General features: G+C 41.6%; 1 protein-coding gene and 1 long non-coding RNA gene across 7 annotated transcripts; one reads left to right on the top strand and one right to left on the bottom strand.

The window, feature by feature from the left end:
- Positions 1 to 20,618, top strand: TMC3 (transmembrane channel like 3). 6 transcript variants are annotated; one of them, XM_088148633.1, is made up of 23 exons: positions 1 to 170; positions 360 to 491; positions 1,076 to 1,219; positions 3,994 to 4,069; positions 5,545 to 5,626; positions 7,473 to 7,579; positions 7,851 to 7,949; positions 8,059 to 8,201; positions 9,154 to 9,301; positions 9,573 to 9,616; positions 9,769 to 9,916; positions 10,581 to 10,690; positions 10,830 to 10,908; positions 11,576 to 11,824; positions 12,114 to 12,242; positions 12,945 to 13,012; positions 13,915 to 14,043; positions 15,149 to 15,259; positions 16,155 to 16,280; positions 17,586 to 17,664; positions 17,901 to 17,943; positions 18,748 to 19,057; positions 19,729 to 20,618. In XM_088148633.1, exons 1-23 carry the CDS (start codon positions 148 to 150, stop codon positions 20,579 to 20,581), a joined length of 3,432 nt encoding a protein of 1,143 aa, XP_088004759.1. In that variant the 5' UTR covers positions 1 to 147; the 3' UTR covers positions 20,582 to 20,618. The 6 variants fall into 6 exon arrangements, with proteins under 6 accessions (XP_088004759.1, XP_088004762.1, XP_088004764.1 ...); XM_088148636.1 differs by lacking the exon at positions 16,155 to 16,280; XM_088148638.1 differs by lacking the exon at positions 11,576 to 11,824.
- LOC148214792 (uncharacterized) lies at positions 17,567 to 22,428 on the bottom strand. Its single transcript, XR_015797506.1, has 2 exons — positions 22,290 to 22,428; positions 17,567 to 18,837 (listed from the first exon to the last, which is right to left on the bottom strand). It is a non-coding gene; the product is annotated as an uncharacterized LOC148214792 (long non-coding RNA).
- Between the last annotated feature and the right edge of the window lie 223 nt (positions 22,429 to 22,651).

The following is a 22,651-nucleotide window of genomic DNA, read 5'->3' on the forward strand; positions in this document are numbered from 1 at the left end:
TGCATATCATAAAGTAGGCTTGTGTCAGCTGTTTTCTGCTACAATAATTTAGGACTGCAGCTGCGATACCAAAACAGATTCCTTTTTTCACCGTGGATATGTGGAAGAGGCAAGTTCAGCATCAGTGCTCCAGTGCTACAGCTTTTGATGTGCTGTGCCTTTAAGACTATGTACGTATTCGGAGCTTTCTGATATTTCCCAGAGCTAGGAGTGTCTGATGCAGGCAAGGATGGAAATAGAGTTCACTTCAACATCTGCCAATTTATAACCGTCCTTATACCTGGTTTCTAATCATTTTTCCCCACATGTACCTTGGCTACTGTGCTTGTGGCCTTTTTAAAAAAAAGATCCTTTTTCAGAAAACCATCAGAAAGTTCTAAGATGTCATCTGGAGGTGGCAGTTCAGCAGCGAAAAATGCAAGAACCTGCAAGAGATCTAAAACTGTAAAGCGACATGCCAGCATCTATGCCTATCCGGAGCCACCCCACAGGTGAGAAATTGCTTTTCTGCTCTATTCAATCAAGCAGCCGAGACGGAAACACTGTACAAGAGAAAGAATTCTTCAGGTGCTGTTTTTCCATCCCTTTGCATGGCAAATATCACCTGTCGAAATCTCCGCTTCAGTACAACTATTGATGGACAACTCTGACAGGAAATCTGGCAATGCAGTTCAGATGGGTAGGAACAGAGACCTGTAATTAAACATACAGCAAGTCAGTGCCGATATTGGACTTTAGCCCTATGGAAATGCCCAGCGCTGAAATTTGAAACATAGTTAAACCAAGTATTTAGGTTTGTTTAAAGTAGTCATGTCACCCACGTTCATGATTTCCTTGGCATAGGTTCACACTTAGCTAGGGGAAGGAAAACCATACTGTTTTCTGTGCAAATGATAACTATGTAAATCCTCCTTCTGAGCCAATGGCAGTTTTGGTAAAATAAATGGACTGGATGTGGCACAAATTGTAAGACTGGAAACAAGCGAATGTGCCTTTGTGTGACTATTTTTGACAGAAATATCTATGATAACGTTTTGCCTTGTGTGTGTTCTTTGTGGGATCTTGCTATTTTTAGCAACTCAGATGAAGATAATGGGGATGAAAAGGTTGACAGCAATGACCCAGAACAGATCTTCCAGAACATACAGTTTCAGAAGGAAATTATGGCCAACATTCGTTGCAGGCCGTGGCCCATGAGGCAAAAACTCCGGGCATTGAGGTATGGGGGACACTTGTGGAGCGTGAGTGGTGTGAAACCATTGTTCAAGGTTGCAAAGCCAATTGTCATGTTCAGTGATTGCATCTCCTTGGAGAAAAATGTATCTGAGCCACATACTATTGATCTGTTAGATTTATAGCTAACTTTTCTCCAGAAATGCAAGTAGCTTACATTGTACTCTTCCCCCCCCCCCCGCCATTCTTTCCCACACCAACAATGTGAGGTTGGTTAGGCTGACAGAAAGTGACTGGCCCAAAGTCCCCCAGGGCTGAGGGTGAATTAGAACCTGGATCTCCCCAGTCCTAGTCCCACAGCTTCACCTCTGCACCACACTGGCTCTTGGGCTGAGAGGGAAGGCCTGGCTCATAGTCATCCAGGGACCTTCTATGGCTCAGGGGGGCTAGAACCTGGCTGTCTTGTGTCATAGTCCAATACCTTCACCACTGTACCACATTGGTTGCATGCAGATGAACGCAGTCTGTTTGCTGGTGAGCAGGTAAGCTAGCATGCTGCCTTTCTTTAGTACCTTTTCCTGTCTTTGTTTTTGCTATTTCTTCTCTTTTACCTTAACCTTCTCTCTCTCTCTCTCTCTCTCTCTCTCTCTCTCCCCCCTACCTTTTTTTCCTTTCTACCCCCATTTTACACAACAATCCATCATAAGGAAAGAAAAGAGACCCCCTTCTTGAAATTTTCCACCAAAGAAATGGTTTCTCAGGAGTGGAGGGTATGGTCAATCTCTTGCAACTCAGTTGCTTATATTCCTGGCAAGAGTTGGCTTAGATGATAAATTTAACCACTTTTGTTGTTGTTGTTCAGTTGTTAAGTCACGTCCGACTCTTCGTGACTCCATGAACCATATTGCGCCAGGCCTTCCTGACCTTCACTGTCTCCCTGAGTTTGCTCAGTTTCATGCTCATTGCTTCAGTGATGCTATCTGACCATCTCATCCTCTGCCATCCTCTTCTCCTTTTGCCTTCAATCTTTCCCAGCATCAGGGTCTTTTCCAAAGAGTCCTCTCTTTGCAAGATTTAACAACAGCCCTTGTAATAAACCTAATGTTTTTTTCTCTTGGTTCTAGGACCATTGAAGTGATTGGTCATGTTTTCCTTTATTTTTGTTTGCATAGATGCAACAGTAAAGCCATTTTTATCTGTTTTTATTGCCTCTTTCTGGCCACTGAGGCAACTTTTAATGCTCCTTACTTTCTGCCAGAGAAACAGTGTGATATTCTTTTTAAGGTGGCTAGATTTTGTGTGCAACTTATAAAATCTGCCATGAGGTTATTGGGGACTCACTTTATTATTTCTAAGTAGACAGTGGCTGTATTTTATGTATTGATCATTGTGTAACTGTTTTTTGGCTTAAGAAAAAGATCTACTTACACAAATGTCAAGAAATGGAGATCATGGATGTACCCACAATATACCTCTGGAAGCTGGAATAGTTTTTGCCTTCCCAAACTGTGCATTTAACAAAGAAGTTTACCCTCTTATGTAACTGTGGAGATGGCTAGCATTTCCTTGTTTTCAAAGAAGTATATTACCATTTTCTCTGAGTTACTTGGTTCACCTAGTTTAGTATTGTCTATACCAGCCATCCCAACTGGGTGCAGCCACCATGATTAGACATCACCTCCTACTATTACCAACAAACATGGTCAAAGATTGGGAGTTATGGAGAAGAAATCCAAGACACCTGATTGATAGGAGGCCTCCAGAGCTTGAGACAAGAGAGTCTGTCAGCCTTATACTCTGTCACAGGGTGAATAATTTGCATACTTTAGTACCTCATATGTGGCTGTTCTTCACCCTGAGATCACATCACCAAAATTTAGCAGTAAAATGGTTCATTTTATCACTGTGGGTTTTTTTCAGTCTGGGGTTTGGATGTTTGCAAAATTAAGGGTGGGAATGGAAGCAGGAGGTCCCTGGGAAGGCAAACCATTTTCATTTCCACCCTTAACTCTGTCCTTGCCATGCAAAAACAGGTAGGGGCAAAAACCACATTACTGTAATTCAACCATTTTGTATTGATAATCAGTAGCACGCATTTGAATTTGTAGGTGGGTGGCTTAAAGATGGGAATAGAAGTGGTTTGCCTCTCAAGGATCTCCTACTCCCACTCTGAGTCCTCCCCACCCCCCAAAAAAAACCTTGCCAGCCTTCCATAAGGCATTGAGGACTAGCTCTTTCTCTGAGTTTTGGGCCTCAGTATTGGGTGATCCAGGTTAGCATGGTGGCTGTGCCCTTGGGTTTTGTGCTGTGTGTGCAGTTTTCTTTTAATTTGCTTTCATGGTTATCCTAGGTTAGCCACTCAGCATCCATTGTTGACTGGGTGGCTGTATAAAAATGTAGAAGAAATAAATAAATAATCAGGTCACAACATGCCACTCTGCCCTTCCCTGTGACATCATCATGCACATTTCCTGAAAGTCTGGAGGCTGGATTGTGGACCCCTGACTCTTTAAATCGTTGCCCACCCTTGCTGTCTTCTCTTGGCCACAGTTTGTATGGCTTGGGGTTCCATAGCAAATGATAAAGCATCTGTAGCTGCTGATTTGTAACCCTCACTTTCCTTGTGATTTTTCTAAAGGGAGGAACATTAAGATGCTCCCATCTGCTGTAAGTATAGCGAGGGCAGACTGCCTTTTGCTGCAGGAAGTCCCACTACTTGGCACCATTTATTTAATGTTGTTTATGAAAGGGGAATGGCAATAACCAGACCTATAATGAGATTTGGGTCATTGAAAACCCACCTCTTTCTTCCTTTGGCAGACAAGCTAAAGAGATTGTGTTGAAGTACGAAGGTCGGCTGACTCGGACAAGAGGCTATCAGGCTGCTGGAGCAGAGGTTGGTCTGTTTTTCATTAAAAGCTCCAGAGCTCTCTTTTCATGAAAATGAGCCTAGCATTTCTATTTGCAGGGAGAAATATTTCCAGTGATATCTTTGTCATCTCAGTGAAGATGAGAACCACTGCTTACAGATCCTCTTTTCTTTCCTGGCAGAGCTTTCTACCTTTAGTAATTCTATCAGGCAGGGATTCATTGGAGAAACTTCACCTATTGTGCATTAGATTTGAACACCAACTATCTATCATCCTTAGCCTTTGCAAGGCTGAATTGTTTCATTTTAGCTTGCTGGAATGGTTGCAGTATTGGTTTTGAATCAGAAGGCTTTCTGAAGTTTGAACCTTTGGTTAATTCTTTCTTTAATTAAAGTATTTCCAGCAGCAGCTATAAAGCTGGGCAACCATTATAAAATTAATTAGCTTTGATTGCAGAATAGATTATTCTTGAATTAAGTTGGTTTAGAAGACATTCACCAGCATTTGAATGTCAATAAGTTGACATTAATCAGTGGAATTTGTTTCCCTTTCTCTCCCCCAAATATATTAGAGAGATTGGGGGAATCTCTTTAGCAAACGTGGGGTGGGCTTGGTGGGGGAGGTAGGAGAAAGGGAAGTGCTCTTGTATGAGCTTCTATTATGGCAGTTGTCTTCTTGAATCAGATGCATGTAATAGCTCAATCCTGACTGAGCCATTATGCGAATAGGTAAAATCGGTGTTTTCATAAAAAATCAGCATTAAATGAAATAACTTTGTCTGGAAAGCCTGAGGGCTGGAATCCCACCATGTATCAGAGGGAATCAGCTTGGAAGCAAACGTTGGCATACTGTATATTGGACTTTCAGGTTTAAGTCCTTGCTTCTTTCTTCTCCAGTAGCAATTGTCTGTGTCTTTGTTCTGGCCATACATTGGGTTCATCCCTCTCCATACAAGTTTGAGATTTCAAAAGAAATAAATTGCATTAAAATATTTAGATATATTTGTGCCACTTTCTCCAAATATAAGTATTTTTGTGTGCAAGTTTTAATACATTCAGTTTTTGCAACCAATTTTCCTTAAACATTTATACACATTAAAACATATTTTATTTTTATATTTCATTTTCCCCTTGTGAAGTCCCCCCCCCCCCCCCCGATGGTGAACCACCTGGAAAAGTTGGAGAAACACACATTCAAAGGAAAACTGATTTTCTGTTTGGGTGTTGGTTCAGAAATGCAACATTAATTCTAATCAGTTGCAAAAATATCTACTTAATTAGCTATATCTTGCTTTTATTCCAGTATTAAAGGTTTGTGAAGATTATAGTACGCATTACATTACAGTATTACTAACATTTTCACGTGCGAAATAGAATTTTGCAAGAACATAACTACTAAAGGCAAACATATTAAGTAGTAAAATAATGGTGAATTAGAGGAAGAAAATACAGTATCAGTGATGTATATGTTCTGAATGTGTGTGGCTATTTTGTTTTTCTAGCTCTGGAGAAAATTTATTAGGCTTGCATATAACTTCATGGTTATCTTTATTCCTTGGGAAATGAGAATCAAGAAAATTGAAAGTAAGTATACGAGTACAAAGAGAAATGCTAGGAACTGGGAGGTTGTTGGGCTAATTCAGATCCAGTTTCCATAACTGCTTTTGTCATGTGCCAGGGCTTAAGACAATTTATAATCATTTTGGGGCTGGGATCTTAAGCATGCTTCAGCAGAGTAAATTCCATCAAAATCAGTGACACTTAACACTAAATAAGCATGTAAAGGGCTGGGATAGAAACCATTTATGATTGTCTGTGTAAGATAAGATACTGATTGTTGACTAGTAGGCATGGTATCAACATGGTGATCTCCCAATATGGCTTGGCCCTGGGTTACCTGCAGGACTGCATCTCCCCACTAGAGTTGGCCTGACCACTCTGGTCATGCCAGGAGAAGTCCTGTAACTGGTTTTCCCTCATTTCTGGAGATCAGGTGGGCTGAAGCCAGGAAGTGTTGTTTTTCAATTATGGAGCTGAAATGGCCTCCTGTTGAAAGTTCATTTGTCTCCAACATTGTCTGCCTTCTGGCAAAAGCTGACAACTGCTTTTCTGGAAGACTTTGGGGGCCTGATATGATGTGTTGTATCTGGATCTTAACCGTCTTATGTTCTTATGTTGTTGCCAAATATCCTTATTTTGTGAGCTGCCAAGAGTCCTGTGATTGTGGCAAGATTTAAACTTGATTAATAAATACAAATAAATTAATATTATGGAGGCATGTGTTACATTTATATCCCACCTTACCTACAGAAGTTCAAGGAAGTGTGTGTGGCATTCTTTACTCCAGCTTTCCCCACCACAACAGCAACTGGCTGTATCCAATAAGCCTCTGTGGCTAAGGATGGGCTGGAACCTGGGCCTCCCTGGTTCAAATCCTGCACCATAACCAAAAAACCATACTGGGTCTCTGGATATGATATGACAGGTAGGACCAAAGCAATCACAGTACCTGGCCCATTCCTGCCTGGTGTTCAGAATGACACCAGGTCGCTAGTGTTGAAAACTGTCAAGAGGTCTAAGAGAACCCAGTTTTGCAGTGCACCATCCAGTCCCTGTCATCTATAGCAGCAGTTAATCTGCTTCATGATTGAATGATTTATTTTAAATAAAGATGCACATTTTCAGACGATACACCGATGTTGCACTAGGCCACAGTGGATTAAGGCAAGTAGTTGAATTAATTGACTTCCATAGTCCTTTCTAATTTTAAAAAAAATTGTGCCACAACTTCAACTCTGTCCTGCATTTTATTTATTACCTGTTGTAGGAATTATGCAGCAGTACATTGCTTAATTTTTTTAAAAGTTATTTTTATTAATCCAATTTATATGGCCACCCATCTATCCAAGAAACTCTGCGTAGTGAACAAAAGATTCCATTAAACTGAGAGAAACCAAGTAAAACTATACTGAGGCTCAGTAAAACCACAAAATCACTAATCACATATACCCATACCAAAGCTCTATACTACAACCCCAAACCCAATGCTTGGGGGAAGATATCGGTCTTGTGAAAGTCCAATAGAGTAGGGGCTATATGTATTTGGGGGGAGAGGCTGTTCCATACAGCAGGCGTCACAACAGAGAAAGTATGCTTCCTAGGACCCATAAGGTGGCAGTGTTTTACTGATGGTATCTGCAGAGGGTCACTCTGCCAGATCTGGTGGGATGAGCAGAAACCACCAGTGAGAGATGGTCCTGCAAGATTTTTTTTAAAAAATCAACCATATCTTTGGAATCTCCTTTTGCCAGATCCTCAATTAACACTGATTAAAGGCTGCTTATCTACAATGATTCCATGACTTTATAAAGAAGGCTTCATGTTTCAGTGAAACAGTCTATGAAATGAACTTTTCTTTGTGTTTTTTTAGGTCACTTTGGCTCAGGGGTTGCCTCTTACTTTATTTTTTTGCGATGGCTATTTGGCATCAACATTGTTCTCACCATAATGACAGGAGCCTTTGTGGTTTTGCCAGAAGTAAGTGATTCTTTTGTACTTCCAGGTGGAATTTCTGAAACCAAAACTTGTTTGTGTGGACAATTTGACAGTTTGACCTTGATCAAAGACCCTGGAATGCCACATAGTGTCTTGAAGTGACTGGAGAGCATCACTGCAAGGGTGGTAGAGGCATTTTCAGCTCTTTTGGGCTGTTTTTAAAAAGTAGGATTGGATTGATAGGTCCCTGGGACATAACTTGCTCCCATTACCAGCCTCTCCTACCTAATTTTCAGACTTTGTTTTGTTACAGATCCTGGCTGGTGATGCCTTTGGAAGTACTCCCAGCAAGCAGATCCCCAGTGATCAACTTCATTCCGCACAGGATCTGGATACCATCTGGTCTTTGGGGGCAAGCAGAAAACCTTCATAGTACAAACATGCGCACGCGCGCACACATGCACACACACCCCTCCTAGATACTGGTGCTACTGATAACAATGTTATTTCTGTTTCTGTAGGGTTACCTTCAGTACTCCGTTTTGTTCTATGGGTACTATGGCCAGGCGAGGAAGATTGGGAGTGCTGGTTACCGACTGCCCCTTGCCTACTTCCTTGTTGGAATGGCAGTTTTTGCCTACAGTTTTATCATTCTCTTGAAGAAGTAAGGCGGGTCTTTTCATGACAACCATCTATTTTTTTTTTTAATCTGATTTTACCCCATTTGTTGACTAGGAATTGCAAGCAAATTAACTGAAAAACAAAGGAACTTGTTTTTGGTTTCCCCCTACACTCACTACCCCTGAAATGTTCATTTAGTACTCCTGATACTAAATGAACATTTCAGAACAAATTTCCTATGATTCATCAAGAATACTTCACATTTCTATAATTATCAGTATTCATTGTAGATCTAGGCAATGATACCAAGTGTAAGATTACCCTTAGACATTTTAATTGTCCTTGCAATTTTTGCACTTGTGACTTTCTCTTCCACAAATTGCTTGGATAGGCCAAGAAGGGGAAATAGCTTAGCCAGATTTTTTTTTTTGACGGAGGGAGACATAGCACAGAGGAGGAGGTTTAATTCTTCTATCTCTGTCGGAATCCTGATCAGAATTACCCCCAGACCTCAGTGCATGTGGACTTGCTATTTGCAGTGGGGTGACAGCATGAATGATTAACTACTTAGATCATTCTGATCAGTTTAAGCACTACTTTTTGAGTGGAGATATTCATACCTGCAGCTGTAGGCAAACTAAGCACTGAGTAATTAAGAGCATGCGTGAGCCAGCTTTTGAGCAACTAAAGGCAAAGAAAGCTTACGATGATCAGAAGAAAAAATCCAAAAACCATATGAGACTGATACCCTTATCAACTCAAAGTCATTAAATGACCTGCAAGAATTTAAGTTCTTCAGTTCTTTTCACTGGGGAAGTTGGTAAACAAAGCCAAATGGAGATGGGGCAAAAATAATGGAAGTGTGTGCTGATGAGGCTGCATTTAGTTATGATATCAGGTAGAATTAGGAGTAGGTTGAGATATTACAATCAGAGTCTTTCAAGATCTGGGCTGAAGGATAACAGTGTATGGGTCTTTTGATCGTTATTTTCCAGGATGGCCAAAAATTCAAGAATGAGTCTTGCTAGTGCTTCTGATGAAAATTACACCTTTTGTTGGCGAGTGTTTTGTGCTTGGGATTACTTGATTGGCAACCCTGAAGCTGCAGAGAGCAAATCAGCTGCCATAGTGAACAGCATCAGGGTAAGCTACTCAACATTCAAACAGGCAAAAATACTGAATGTAATGTCGTGTAAAGTCATTAGAAGGATATTGAGCAGTGAAACCAATATGTGTGTCTACACAGAAGTCCCCTGAGTACAAGGGGACCCACTCCCAAAGGGGTGAGCACAGCTAAGACTTAAAGCCATGTTCCTATGAATCCTTAAGCTAGAAAGAAGTCATATGAAACTTCTGTTTGAATTGACAAGTTTAGGGTTGTGTTATATGCTATTATGTCTTTGTTTCTTTTAAGGAAGCTATACTGGAAGAGCAAGAAAAGAAAAAGAGCACAAACCTGTATGTATGCATATAATTTTTCCATCTAGTGATGTATGACCAATCAGAGAGAGACAGAAGCCGACTCTCTGTCTTTTAAAACTGTTATTATATAAACTGCTGAAACTATCTGAATCTCTTTGATGTTTCCTATGTGCTCCCCCACTATTCAGGGCAGTGACAATCAGCTTAAGAATCATTGCAAACATCTTGGTCCTTCTCTCACTTGCTGGAAGTATTTACATCATTTACTTTGTAGTGGATCGATCCCAGAAGTTGGAAAGGATGAAAAAAGAGCTGACCTTGTGGGAAAAGAATGAGGTAAGAGCACATTTTCTCAGCTTCAGACTCCTTTTGCAAAATGGGAATAATAACATTGATCCTCCATGACTGAACGGTCTATACTGCTTATGAGGCTTGATGGTGATGATAATGATGATGATGGTGGTGGTGGTGATGATGATACCATATTGGACACACTTTGTATGTACATGTGTCTTGAGATATTAGTTATCCACCCCCCTGGTAGGGCCATGGGATAAATTTGTTCTATTTGCATTTCGATACAACTTACTTCGTTTTAGAATTTCAAACCAAAGAATCAACTAAAACCTGGCTGTATTTTGAAATGCATGGAGCTCAAAAAATTTTCCACTCTCACTTTTAAGAAATCATGTAAGAATATGAATGTTAAGAAAACACAAGCCCCTCCATGCATAATTTGCTGAAAATAGTAAATACATGCATTACATCACGGAAAATCACTTGATAAAATGGCCTTCAAGAAGATGGATGTGAGTAGAAATACCCATACAAAATATATGTCTCTCTAAATGCATTAGGGGTACATTTTTGAGCTGTGTCACAAATCTGTCAGAGATGAAGTTCCAATTAAGAGATAAATTCTGATACACACGTTAGTTCCATAGTTGCATAAAAATCAAGCACTTTTTCTGAAAATAACATATTTTTCTCTTCTTTCCAGGTGAGTGTGGTTGTCTCTCTTATCACCATGCTTGCACCATCTGCGTTTGAACTGGTGGCTGCACTGGAGATGTATCACCCCCGGACTACTCTACGCTTTCAGCTTGCCAGGTATGGGAAATCAGTTGCATCAACTTAGCAGAATGAAAATGGCCTCAGTTTTACGTGACAGGTGGAGTAGGGGTAGACTTACAGTGGAAAAGCATTTGCCAATTTGCGTTTCTTGGGCTTTTTTTTTTTCCCCTCCCAGAGTTTTGGTCTTATATTTGGGAAATCTCTACAGCTTGATCATTGCACTTCTGGATAAAGTGGATAGCATGAGCTTTGTTGTAAGTTGCAAGTCTTAACCATCTTGGGTGGCAGATCATATATTTACTGCTTTGTCGTAATTTCTTTGAAAAAACTAGGGATTTTGGTGAACTGAAGCACTTCAGCAAATAGTTGAGACAGAATTATGCACCTGAAAATCTCCCATATCTTACTTAAGTGTTAAGTCTCTCATATTCTGTTTTGCCCCTTTTATTAGTACTGGAGTTAATAAATAAATATTATCTCTTGGGGCTAGAATATAAGAATGGTGTTATAATAGAAATTCAATCCACAAGATTCACAAATTTGACAGGATAAGTTGCATTACTGCAGATAAAAAAGTCATATATAAGAGTCACAGAATATTCAATAGGTTCACCTCCAAATCCTAAAACAGGAATGTGCTGATTGGTGTGATTACATTCCAAAAAGTGAATATTGGTAGGACAAAATTAAGTACAGTCATGATAAGAACTAAGCTTGCTTTGATTTAATTTAAATGTATTTAATATTTTTCCCCTTCTGTCACACTGGCAATTACAATTCAGCAGCAATTTTTGGAAAGGAGAGAGACCCCGGGCATGTGTTCCCGAGGCTGCAGACTGTGACTTTATCTTAAATGCTTTAAACAGGACTGGGAAAGTGGAAGGTCCACCTCTGAGTTTAAATTTCAATGTATGATTTCAGGAAAATGATGTTCATAAAAATGGAAGCAGCACCGTGGATACCACCACCTTCTTAGCAACAAAATCCCTTCTGGAGCACAACTTTTCAACACCAACTCCAAATATGCAAATGATTAAGAATGCCACTTTCCTTCTGTCTGAGAATCTCACCCAAAGCTACGCTCACCTAGTTGAACTCAACAATACAGCCCCTTCTGACTCTAACACTGAAAGTCACCAAAATCAATGCTGGGAGACCTATGTTGGTCAAGTATGATTCATCCTTACCCAAGCCAGGGTTTTTTCACTGGTGGCACCAGAACTGAAAACATGTTTGGCATGAAGATCAATGAGACCTGTTTTTCCCTGATCCTTACTGTTATTCTTTCTGTTGTTTTTAAAGTAGCAAGTACCTGCTTGTTTTTCATAAATACTCCACTTGCAAATATGTTACCTATTTCAGTGTTAAATGCCTGGGTAGTAATACAGTTTTGGTGTGTGTGTGTGTGTGTTTTAAATGTTACTGTTGGTTATTGCATTGTGTTTGTTGTTTGTTTCAGGAAATGTTGAAGCTGTCAATTATCGATATGCTGTTCACAGTAGCTAGCATCCTCCTGATTGATTTCTTCCGTGGGCTTTTTGTCCGATACTTAAGTGACTGCTGGTGCTGGGATTTGGAAAGCAAGTTTGTGAGTATAGGTTCAACCAAATAACAAAAGGGTATGAACTGGAGCGAACTCCATGGATGTTGTCCTAGGTCTCCCTCCTCCCTTCTTGCCTTGCAGTGAGTGGTGCAAGGATCTATTCATAACACTTTCAACCACTAGGTGGCAGTGTTCCATCTGTTTTGACCTGGATATATGCGCCTGGGCGGGAGGATCTGACATTCACCAGGATGACCTGAATCAGGGTTCCTCAACCTTGGCGACTTTAAGACGGGTGGACTTCAACTCCCAGAATTCCCCAGCCAGCAAGGGAATTCTTGGAGTTGAAGTCCACCCGTCTTAAAGGCTGAGGAACCCTGCCCTGAATCAATGTTTCTTAAAAGCATGGACCGAGGACCCCTGGGGTCCCCCAAGACCCTCTCAGGGGTCTGGGAAATCAAAATTATTTGCCATCCTAGGCTGAAAAATAATACAATATTAAAATCCCATCAAACAATCATGAGAAGCCGTAGTGGCAGCAAATGCGTCAAATTTAATTTTTAATACCATAGATATCAATAAATATAACCCATCCAAACTAAAGCTCTTTTGGGGTCCTCCGTAATTTTTAAAAGTGGGAAAGGGTCTTGAGAGAAAAAACGTTTAAGAAACACTGCCCTAGTTGTACCTTTTTTAAAAAAAAGAAGTGGCTACTGAATCCTGTCCTTCTGTTTCTTTACTTTGCAGCCAGAATATGGGGAATTCAAAATAGCAGAAAATGTCCTGCATTTGGTCTACAATCAAGGGATGATTTGGTAACAAATTAACTTAATTCTGTTTAGCTTAGAAGTTGTTGACCTTTGAAGAGCTCAGAGTCACACTTGTCCTTTGAATGGCAGATCAGTAGCTGCATGCCAAAAAGGGCAGAGGCACCAAACCAAGACATGAGTAGGGTTGGTACAAAAATAGCATTTAAATGCAACTGATTCATGTAAATATACTTCCTCCTTTATTCCTTTGGTTACAGTTTGATGGCAGTATTCGGTAGGACTCTGGTGATGGCACCCAAGGTTTTAGAGGGGTATATGCTGAGAAACCTGGGGTCTGAAGGGGTGTCTCCTGAATTAATTTATTGCAACTAACCTATTCTACTCTGGCTTTTCACACTGGAAATGTTCCTATGGGGTCAAAGACTCCTGATGTAAAAGATCAGCTAATGAGTCCAGGAGGAGCAGATAAGTGGGATCGACACTCTGGGGAGGGTCAAATAATAATTGCTACTGTGCCCAATAGAACATTACCTCTTTGCAATCCATAATCAGAAGATACAGCCTCTTTTTATAACTGCAAAAACAATATCTTAATTTGATCTTAAGCTTCACAACCCTATGAAGGTCGCTGTGATTTTCAACAGCATTTCTGGAGGTGGGGGGAGATGCCCATTCAAACACTTCTTCATCATGTCTGATACTAGAACTCCATACTCATGGGAGCAATACAGTCAGGCTAGAAACTAGTGGCACCATCAGCCTGTATCTAACAACTCTAGAAGCTAAGAGAGAGAATTGATAGAAAGCAAGAACAGCTTCTCTTGATGCCGGCCAAGCTCATAAATAACCAAACCCATTCTGAGTGAAAGAAGCAAAAGCTTGCCCATCATTAGTCAATTTCCCAAAGTGAAACACTGATGGTGGGCCCTGATTGTTCCCGTTCATAGGATGGGGGCCTTCTTTTCCCCTTGCCTCCCTGCATTCAACGTTCTCAAGCTGATTGGGCTGATGTACTTAAGGAGCTGGGCGGTGTTGACATGCAATGTTCCTCACCAGCAAGTCTTCCGAGCTTCAAGGTTAGTTACTTCATATATAGGCAGGCATCATCACAGGAACAGCAAAAGCACTGGTGGTTGTAATTGTGAAAAATATTAAAAACAAAACAAAGAGAACACCTGAGGGTCAAACTATCTAACAGATTAGATCCATGTATGGATTTGTTTAACGTGACTTGGTTTTTTTAAACATAACATTTACATTTATTTAGTGTACTCCTCCAGATTACTGCATGGGGCTGCACAAAGCTCTGTTGGTGTGATAGAATGGCTTGATGAAGGCCGCGCTTGGGGAGATAAGCATTTCCTTAGTCCCCAGCAGGAGCGTGGGAAGGTAAAGAACATGACTGGCACCACCCTAAGGAATTCACAGTGTTTTGGCTGGCTGGCTTGGGAAGTGTAGATTCAGTCTGGAGAGATTCTGTCTGAGTGGCTGAAGCTAATAAACACAACAGAACTGGATCTGTACTGTCTCATGGAGTTCTTTGGGCTGAATCTGACATCAATCTCTCCAGACTGACTCTACACTTCCCAAGCCAGCCAGCCCAAACACCGTGAATTCCTTAGGGTGGTGCCAGTCTCATCTCCTTTACCTTCCCACACTCCTGCTGGGGGCTAAGGAAACGCTTATCTCCCCAAGCGCGGCCTTCATCAAACCATTCCATCACAGTTACCATCCTAAGACTGTGCCTGGAACATGAGATACGGGACTTAGCCTTGTTGCAGTGTTGAAGCTGTTCCTCCATCTTTGTTTTTTAAAGTTCTAGCAGCTGAATGTTTTTAGTGCTTAGGTAAAGTTGCTTTTAGAGAGGCAGGGCAGAAACTTGAACCCTTGCGTTCTTTTAGGGAGGGGGTGTTGAACAGGGTTAAGTAAGTAATAAATATATCTATGCTTCACCTGTAATAAAGTATCTTCAAAATATCTTTCTATCTATAAGCCTACTAAGATATAACATACTTTTTTAAAAAATTGCTTACTACTACTACTACTGCTGATAATAATATTAATAATACCACCACCAAATGTTGGCATTTGGCCTCATAGTTGGGTTTTTAAAAGGCCTTAAGATACTAGAGGTGCAGGGTCATGTAACGCTTTGTGTAACAATGTGATCTTCCTTTTCAGATCTAACAACTTCTATTTAGCTATGCTTCTATTTATGCTCTTTCTGTGTATGCTCCCAACTATCTTCGCTATTGCCCGCTACAAGCCGTCTCTGAACTGTGGCCCATTTAGGTGAGTGGGTACTGGCGTTGCTTCACTTGATGTTCTAAGCATTAGCCTGCGGGCAGGCCCAATTTGGTAACTTCAGTATCTTGATGCTTACCATCAGAATTTATTTCTTGGAAGGGTGAAGTTGACCTACAAAGGAACTGCCGACATTCCCCAAAGCCTGATCCAATAGGGATTCGTGTCACTAGGTCTCTATCAACCATCCACTTAGCATTTGAAAAAGATAATCTATATTTAGTGTAGACCCACATGATCTGCTTTGTGTTAACTTTTTTTTTTTAACAGGAAACATTTACAAAATCAGTGCTCATTCTACAGACAAGTTATTGGAAGATATTGTGGTCCTGGAGTGCTGATTTCTCATAATTAGATAGCTCCATGTGTGTATTTTATGCATCATTGTCATAAAATGAGGTACACATCAATGAAAATAAACAATATTTGAAAGTCTGTATGCACTAATGAAGGGTTAAACTGGGATAGGCTGTTTTCTTTAGAGGTTGCTGATCTGTACCTCCTAGTGTCCCTTAGCATTGGCTTTACTTAGATGGTCTTCTGAGACCTGAGGTTCAGCAGAATCTGGAGAGTCAAGGTTGCCTATACTCAAAGTAGAGGTAGATAAGAGGCCTTGCAGTTCAGCCTGAAATGGTTTTATCCCAAGCTGCTTTAGAGGAAACTTGTGGTCTATCCAAGTGTTTCCTCATAAAGTTCAAAACAAGATTTGAACTTTATCCCTCCAGCCTGCTCAAGTGGTGGTCGCTTTTTCCCAGGAAAATAAAAAAAACCCAAAGTCCTCCTAACATCTAGCTCAGAGCTTGGCTGTAGACAGAAAACTATTTTTGAAATGTTTAAAATGCTGCTGATTTTCTGAGACAACAATTGAATGTTTTCCACCTAGTGGGCAAGAAAAGATCTACGACATTGTGTCTGAAACAATTCGAAATGACTTTCCTCCCTGGTTCAACTCTGTGATGGCTTATATCAGTAGCCCTGTGGTTGTCCTTCCAGCTTTATTATTACTTTTGTAAGTCTAAATACATTTGCTTGATTTCATGGTCAGTATTTCAAGTTGCCACCAAGCTACGTGTCCAGAAGGATCTGACCATGTCATTGTCTTGGGAGGAGTTCCATTTTAGCCAGCAAATGGAAGGGGGCTGAGGGATGATATTGAAAAAAGCCCTCTGCATTTAGATAGCTAATTTGTTAGGTTTATGCCTAGTGTCTTCTCGTTTTGCCCGAGTATGCTTCTTTCCCATTGCATTGGAGCTTTTGATATGGAGGAGTATCCAAACCTGCTGTTTTCCATCTAGCCCCTCTGCAGTCTGAACTAGTACAGTCCTATGAAAGCTGTCCTATGCCATTGCTCTATGGATGGGTCTAATGCAATAAACCAAGGAGGGAAATAGAAGACCCTTCTATGGACTCCATAAAGCCCTCTGCCCCCTCTTTTTACTCCAGTGCTGTAGAAGAGGTGGCCTGCTTTATACAACGAGCAAAGTCCTGCCTTGAAACGAATGTGTACATTTTAGCATTCTGGATCTAAGTCTAAAGTGCACAGAAGCTGTAAGATGTTATAGGAACATGGGTGCATGTATGATTTAGCCTGGAGATTCCTTATTCCATTTGCTTTTCCCCAGCTCTTCCATGAGGTTCCTAGCAGTCCTGGGATTTTTCCAGTCTATTCCTTGAGCTTGGGCTTCACTCAGTTCCTATAAAGTAAAAAAGAAAGCCTCCTTCTACCTTGTTGTATCTTGACCCCTGATACAATTGTGTAGGGTTTATTGGCAACAATATGGAAGTAGTTTATCATTGCCTTCTTCTGGAATGATTTTTTTAACCTTATAGTCTAGCTTGTTTAACCTGGCTCATGGTCTGTCCTGGCTCACAGCCAGCCAGCCTGGTGTAGTGGCTAAGGTTTTTGTCTAGAAAGTGGGAGACTGTGAATTCTAGTCCTCCCTTAGGCATGGAAGCCAGCTGGGTGACTTTGGGCCAGTCCCTCTCTGTCTCAGCCCAACCCACTCACAGGGTTGTTGTCACTGTGGGAAAATAGGAGACGGGAGCATTAAGTATGGACACTATCTTGAGTTGACCAAAACTAAAGGTGGGATAAAAATGTAATAAACTATAGCCTGGGAATTCCATCTCCCATCTAAGTATTAATCCAGTCTGCCTTGGCTTAGTTCCTAAATCCAGATAAGGTGACTATGTGCTGCCAGCTGCTGGGAAGAAATCTCTCAATTATGGAAATAAATTATTGTATTTATGTTTATTCAGTTCTTTCAATTTAGTGTGATGTAAATCAGAGACATCTTTTTTTTTTTTGCCCCAGCATGCTAATTTATTACCTGCAGAGCATTGCAAGGTCATTAAAATTCACCAACAACCAACTAAGGATGCAGATCCAGACAGTAAGTGCTGACTAAATGCTCATACCATATTTTTGGTAAGTTTTTGTTAAAAATAAAATTAATTCTTAACAGAAAATAGAATGAATCAATGGGCAGGTGGATGGGTGGGTGGGTGGCAGTGCAGATAACTTCTGTACCCACAAACTTTACTTGAAATTTGAGTGCAATGACTTTTTTTAAACAGAAGTATTATGTAAGGCTGAACTTTTAGTTAATTAATTTGGTATCTATTGTAGGAAAGAACTGAAGACAAGAAAAAAGTGGTCCAGATGGCAGCAGGTGAGCAGAAACATCATTAAGGTACTTGGCATCACTGGACTATGTGTTCAGTCATCTTTTTCTCAAATTGCAATAATGACTGAAAGCAAAAGCAGACATATGAAGCATATGGAGGGGGAAAAACCACCAATCCATATTGAGGCAAATACCTCTTCTAATTCAAGTGAAAGTTTGTAAGCACTAGAAGCTTCTGAATTTCCAAGCAACTCTTCATCAGATAATAACATTTTATCCCACCTTCTTTTACATGTCTACCTTCCATCTTCTGAAGCAGATTGCCTGTATAAGGTTTATTCAAGTGTAATAGTTCCAAGAACATTAGCTTAGCCATGTTTACCTATTGCAGAAAGAACTAGAAGAAGATTGTGACATATTTCAGACTAATACTTAATTACAGAATCAGCTTTTGAGACTCTAGGACTGAACTACAATCCTACTCTGTAGGATTCAAGAATTCTGGGCAACATGTTCTCTGAGGTTTGAATTTAACATTGCACTAAGCCATAATCTGTTACTTTGGTTTTGGCTTATCATGTTGCATAAACCCAGCATTGTGGCTGGCACATTATGGCTTATGGCTTAGGATGATCTGTCAACCCAGCTCCTGGTTCTTTTTCAACACACCATGATTAAAGCAAGCCACATTTTAATGTGATGTGCAAATTCAGCTGGAGGATGCTGGTTGAGTTACTAGGATTGTTCTTTGGCACTCTTATGCATGGATCAAATGTGTGCTGTACTGTTGATCAGTTCCAGTTGATGACTAAAGAAGCTATGATTGGTTTTTCTGAACATTATTTTTAGCTAGAATCCAAACAGTGGAAGGAAATGGCAAGAGGCCCGAACAGGAGAGTGATGTCATCAGTCAGGAATCTTCAGCTCGGTCCTCAACCCCTAGGAAAAATGGCAGTGTAGTAAACTTTGAGTCTCCCAAAGACAGCCAAATACAGACAATATCTCAATCAGTACCAACGCCTGAAATACTGAAAGCAGTGGGTCCATCCCCAGCAAATGATACCCCAGCTGTTCCAACACCTGTAGCTCCAATACCTGTCACTCCAACACCTCCTATTCCTGTGATGGCAAAGCCTAGAACAGAACCTTCCATCAACAGGTAAGACCTTTTCCAGCAACTAGGAGAGAAACTAGAGGTTTACATGGTGTATTTACAAGGCTACATTCATATAATGCAGCTTTGTTCATCCTGGTGTTTTACAATTAGGATGAATTACATTTCCTGTGGCTATGCAGGCTGGGAAATGTGTATTTTGCATATAAGTGACAGATTTATCCTTCAGTATTCAGACTTATGCAGATTTCATGATGCAGTTCTGCAATTAAAAAACAAAAACAGTCCCCTCCCCCGCATATTCATGAAAAGTATATCTAATTAAAGGGAAATGTTATATGCATTTTTCAAGCAATCAAAATTACACACCCGATCACATAGGAGAACTGTGTACATACATTCATGCCTCTTTTTGCAGAAATGGAACTGGAAAAAAAAAACCTTACAATTTTTTTAAAAAGGGAACTGAAATGGACAGATTCTCCACCCTCAGTTACAGAGGGTAATTAGCACCAAACGGGCTAGTTGTCTTTCAAAAAATATTAATATAAATGACTTCTTCCACTTTCTGCCAAAATCCACACTACAGAAAGGAAGAATACATTTTAAAAAGCCAGTGCAGGAGAGCAAAATCATAAGATTAGGAGCTCTCGATCTCAATAAGCCGCTATGGACTTCTGCATTTAGCCATTCTGGCCCTTTCCTCCTTTCTTCAGATACCCGAATACTATCCACGGGAGTGCTAGTGAACTCTGCAAAGCCAAAGTGTATACTCCTGTCAAGCTGAAGAAACACGTGGAAGATGCTCATTCAGAACCCTTGTTCAGGAAGAGCCTCCAGCAAGTCAAGCCGGAGTCTCACGGGGCCCCCGGCGGCCCCCCTTTTGTGGGCCGCAGAGCTCACACAGCCAAATACTATGTTGTCAATGAGCAGGAACCCCGCAAAAAAATCCTCCGTGCAACGACTCGGCTGCCCAGGAACGTCCGAATGGAGGAGGCAGGTGACATCATAGAGTTGTATCCACGGCACATCAGAAGGTATGTGGTTCGAACGCCCCGCAGGGCATACTCGCCTCGTTACATTGAGGAGGATGAAGAAGAGTTAAGGAGAGGTATTGCTAAGCAGTCTCACCGTCCACGGTCCCTGTCTGATCTTCGAGCTCCCCCTCGCTTCTACATTGGGGAGTGGGCTGACAATCAAATTCTTACAAGCAGAGCTCTAGCGAAAATGCACTACAAATCTTGGGAAGATGGTTTTGGTTTAACTTATGACAGGCCCCCCCACCCCCACAGAAAGATACATTTGAAGAATATTGAATTTGACCAGCACTATCCAGAACACCATGGAAAGGCCAAACCCAAGCCACCACCATCCCCAACGGAGTCTGATTCCATTTCTCCTGAATCAAGCAGTGATCAACCCACTAGTGGCAATGATCAGTACATCCAAGTCCTTCCAAGCAAAGAGAAGTATCCGAAATCTGGAGGAAAAGGAACTCCCCAAAAATCAAAGTCTGGTGTTGAGCTGAACCTGGCCGAAATGAATGACCTGATATGCTCAAATGTCTAAAGTGGGGAGAAAAGACTACAACATTCTGGAATTGTAAATGGAGGTACACTCAGAGCTCTGTTGGGTGCCCCAAATTCCCAGATGCTTCTGCCTTGCTTAAACATTAATTGCTACATTCCACTTGAGGATGAATGTTGGTTAGCTCATTCTAAGCTCTCTCTACTTGCTTATTCTTGGCTGAATCATATTTGCTCTAAAATTATACTGCAGTAAATGACCATTTTCCAGTAGTAATGTATGGCTGTGAGAGCTGGACCATAAAAAAGGCCGAGCGCCGAAGAATTGATGCCTTTGAACTGTGGTGCTGGAGAAGACTCTTGAGAGTCCCCTGGACTGCTAGGAGGTCAAACCAGTCAATCTTAAAGGAAATCAACCCTGATTGCTCATTGGAAGGATCGATAATGAAGCTCAAGCTCAGATATTTTGGTCACCTAATGCGAAGAGAGATCTCTTTGGAGAAGACCCTGATGCTGGGAAAGATTGAAGGCAAAAGGAGAAGAGGACGGCAGAGGATGAGATGGTTAGATAGCATCAATGAAGCAATGAGCATGAAACTGAGCAAACTCAGGGAGGCAGTGAAGGACAGGAAGGCCTGGCGCAATATGGTTCATGGGGTCACGAAGAGTCGGACACGACTTAACGACTAAACAACAAAAATGACCATTTAAAATCATCTTTAACAAGCATATAGGAGAAGCTGATCCCACACTACGGTATGAATCTTGGTGCATTTAAGTAACGGATCCTGGCATCAGCAGGCCAGCTTCCCAGAACGGGCTGTTATCTCTGTGGTTCAGTTACACTACTCTGCTCACCCCAGACATTAAATAAAATATTAACTAGCAATAGTTTGCACATGGTTGAATAATCAACTTTGGTTTTTTTTGGGGGGGGGGGTTGCAAATCTCATTGTAATTTTTTTTTTTTTAACCCACTGCTTCCTTCTTCCTTCTCGAAAGAGGAAAAAAACAGTTAAGGATGGAAGGATGGGTAAAGCCCTGAAGGTATCTGTAGACCTTTTGCTAAAAACATTTTTTGCTGCTGCTGTTGTTTTGCATAGCAGGAATAATGCAGCTTAGAACCGCATTGTAAAATGGGCCGCCTTCATTTAAAGGGCTGTTTTTTATTCCTGAATTGAATCCGTGCCCTATTCTTCCTTCCCATAGAAAATTTCCATCATTTAAGGCTCACTGTCACAAAGGACTCGTTTCTTTAAGTTTAGCTTGGGCAACCCAACTGACAAGCGAAACCACATTAGTTCTGTCCAGATGATACAAACCACCATTTGTAATAAGCTAGGATGTTGTCAAGCTTTGGCACGTAGAAATGACCTTTTTCTCCTCCCCTCCATCTCTGTCGAGTCAGCTCTTGAGCAAGCGCAGAGTGCTTTGCTTTCATACAGGTGATGCTTCTTCCACAATCGTGGTTTCAGCCCCTGGGATTACTCTCTCAAACAGCAGTTCAATGCACATTCACCCAATGCATTTTGAAATCTAGACCTCTAGACGGAAATTTTAGAAAACTGCCTCTGGACAAAGACTCCCTTCCAATGGACAGTCCCGTCACCGTGCCCAGTGATCCACAATGGCAGGAGTTGGGATCAGAAACATCTGGAGGGCGCTCAGTGGACTCTCCCTGCCTTTCTCGTGGTTCTGCAGCCAGCAAGAAAGGCATCGGGGGCGGGAGGGGGAGCTCTAACCTAACTCGCCTTTCAAAGTTGTTGTGAAACCAGGACCTGAGGAAAGCGCAGCTCCCTCCGTAACTCCGGCACATCCGACGCACCAGGCTGGCCGCGGGGAGCCAGCAACATCTGCTGGTAGGAGCGCCACGCCCTGGCTGGCAGTAGTTCTCATCCTGTGGGGTGGGCCATTCCCAACTGAGCCCTCCATTCTCACCAGCCGTCCCGAGGGCCCGGGTTGGGAGAAGCGGGAGGCGGCGCCGCGCTAGCTCCTCCGGGCAAGGATGGCGCGGCTCTGCAGGGAGGCTCGGCCCCTTTTCTGGGCTGGCCGGAGCAGGTGCTCCTTCCCTTCCCTTCCTCTTCCTCCTCCTCCTCCTCCTCCACCGCCGCCG

The sequence above is a fragment of the Python bivittatus genome, unplaced genomic scaffold (genome assembly GCF_059951505.1).
Source record: "Python bivittatus isolate LINGU-HERP-01145 unplaced genomic scaffold, Pbiv_v1 ctg000530_np1212, whole genome shotgun sequence".
NCBI classification, from domain to species: Eukaryota; Metazoa; Chordata; class Lepidosauria; order Squamata; family Pythonidae; genus Python; species Python bivittatus.

What these genes read in the sequence shown, in the direction of transcription:
- TMC3 (XM_088148633.1), top strand. Translation starts at nt 148, where the DNA reads ATGTGCTGTGCCTTTAAGACTAT. An exon ending in CAAAAACTCCGGGCATTGAG is followed by an intron (nt 1,220 to 3,993) that starts GTATGGGGGACA and finishes TTCCTTTGGCAG; the next exon opens with ACAAGCTAAAGAGATTGTGT. An exon ending in CTGAACTGTGGCCCATTTAG is followed by an intron (nt 15,260 to 16,154) that starts GTGAGTGGGTAC and finishes TTTTCCACCTAG; the next exon opens with TGGGCAAGAAAAGATCTACG.